Raw genomic sequence first — 2,221 nt, 5'->3', positions numbered from 1 at the left:
TTTTAGGAAAGTTTTCTTTTTGATTTTGAGGAGCTGTTTATCATGAACTGTTGTGTGTTCCAGTGGTTCTCAGGCTTTTTCTCATCAAGGACCTCAACTGACACAAATTGTGTAATAAATACCACTAGTGTAAATGTTTTGTCCACCTTCGTGTCCACTGGTTGTTTTATTTTGAAAGTTTTCACCAAAAGTGCAAAGTGTGACATCATGCCTGTCTGTCGGACATGAATCTGGTGGCGCTGGCGTTTGAACTGATGGTGTTTAGGATCATGTGTTTTCACTGCCTCCATGTGGTCACAGTGAGGAACTGCAACACTTTTTCTTTTAAATAAGAGCTTGACACAGTTATTGTCTGTGTAATCATTATGAATATAAGAATCTATTTATTTATATTGAACTGGATTTATTTATTTATTTATTCAGAATGTGCCTTTCATGCTCCATTATACCATGATATCTTACGAATAAATGAATAACTGCAACAATAAACATCAAAACCAGAAGGACGAAACAAAAACAACAATAAAATTTGATTTAATTTTCATTTTTATTGCAGAGGTGAAAAACACATTAACATTTTTATGATCTTTACAGCTTATACATCATATATAAAATAAGAACAGTAAAATTTGTATTTCAAACAGACCCAGTGATCACAGAGTCCATATTAAGGGCCACTTTAGTCCACCTCCTCAATAGTGGGCCCCTGGGAGCCGGCTTGTGCCTGCTCTCCACCGTTACCTTCAGGCATTCCTCCCTGATACAACTTGCTGATGATGGGGTTGCACACTTTCTCCAGCTCTTTCTGCTTGTGTTGATACTCGTCTTTATCGGCCAGCTGGTTGTTATCCAGCCAGGCGATGGTCTCATCACACTTCTCAACCACCTTCTTCTGCTCCTCCTCACTCATTTTGCCCTTCAGGTTCTCGTCCTGCACGCTGCTCTTCATGTTGAAGGCGTAGGACTCCAGCGAGTTCTTGGCAGAGATTTTGTCCCTCTGAAGGTCGTCCTCAGCTTTGTACTTGTCGGCGTCCTGCACCATCCTCTCGATCTCTTCTTTGCTCAGTCGGCCCTTGTCGTTGGTGATGGTGATCTTGTTCTCTTTGCCGGTGCTTTTGTCCACCGCAGATACGTTCAAAATGCCGTTGGCGTCTACGTCGAACGTGACCTCGATCTGTGGGACCCCTCGTGGAGCAGGTGGGATTCCTGTCAGCTCAAACTTGCCCAGCAGGTTGTTGTCCTTGGTCATGGCTCTTTCCCCTTCGTACACCTGGATGAGGACCCCGGGCTGGTTGTCAGAGTAGGTGGTGAAGACCTGGGTTTGTTTAGTGGGGATGGTGGTGTTGCGTTTAATCAGGGATGTCATGACTCCTCCCGCTGTCTCGATACCCAGGGACAGAGGGGCCACGTCCAGCAGCAGCAGGTCCTGAACGTTGCCAGAGGTATCACCTGAGAGAATGGCGGCCTGGACGGCGGCGCCGTAAGCCACCGCCTCATCTGGGTTGATGCTCTTGTTCAGCTCTCTACCGTTGAAGAAATCCTGCAGGAGTTTCTGGACTTTGGGGATTCGGGTGGAGCCTCCCACCAGGACGATGTCGTGGATCTGCGCCTTGTCCATTTTGGCGTCCCTCAGGGCTTTCTCCACCGGATCTAATGTTCCCCTGAACAGGTCGGAGCACAGCTCCTCGAAGCGAGCCCTGGTGATGGAGGTGTAGAAGTCGATGCCCTCAAACAGAGAATCGATCTCGATGCTGGCCTGGGAGCTGGAGGACAGCGTCCTCTTGGCCCTCTCACAAGCTGTGCGCAGCCTCCTCAGGGCTCTCTTGTTCTGGCTGATGTCCTTCTTGTGTTTCCTCTTGAACTCCTCCACAAAGTGGTTGACCATGCGGTTGTCAAAGTCCTCTCCGCCCAGGTGAGTGTCCCCGGCCGTGGATTTGACCTCAAAGATCCCGTCTTCGATTGTCAGGATGGACACGTCGAAGGTGCCTCCGCCCAGGTCAAAGATCAGGACGTTACGTTCTCCTGACTTGCCTTTGTCCAGACCGTACGCGATGGCGGCCGCCGTCGGCTCGTTGATGATCCTCAGGACGTTAAGTCCTGCGATGACGCCCGCGTCTTTAGTCGCCTGTCGCTGGGAGTCGTTGAAGTACGCTGGGACTGTGACGACTGCGTTGGACACCTTGTGGCCGAGGTAGGCTTCAGCGATCTCCTTCATCTTCAC

General features: G+C 49.2%; 1 protein-coding gene across 1 annotated transcript in view; it reads right to left on the bottom strand.

Annotated features, from left to right (window-relative positions):
- Positions 1-528: 528 nt before the first annotated feature.
- The window catches only part of LOC111646336 (heat shock 70 kDa protein 1), a 2,995-nt gene continuing 1,302 nt past the window's right edge, over positions 529-2,221 (bottom strand). Inside the window, exon 2 of the mRNA XM_087170928.1 lies at positions 529-2,179. Coding sequence (XP_087027054.1) covers positions 680-2,179 — 1,500 coding nt within the window. The 3' untranslated portion in view covers positions 529-679. The remainder of the gene's footprint in view (positions 2,180-2,221) is intronic.

The sequence above is a fragment of the Seriola lalandi genome, unplaced genomic scaffold (genome assembly GCF_002814215.2).
Source record: "Seriola lalandi dorsalis isolate HSWRI2012SDOR001 ecotype SW California unplaced genomic scaffold, Sedor1 jcf7180002054969, whole genome shotgun sequence".
Classification (NCBI taxonomy): Eukaryota; Metazoa; Chordata; class Actinopteri; order Carangiformes; family Carangidae; genus Seriola; species Seriola lalandi.
The sequence above is the reverse complement of the archived record's forward strand: the minus strand, read 5'-3'. Positions and strand labels throughout refer to the sequence as shown.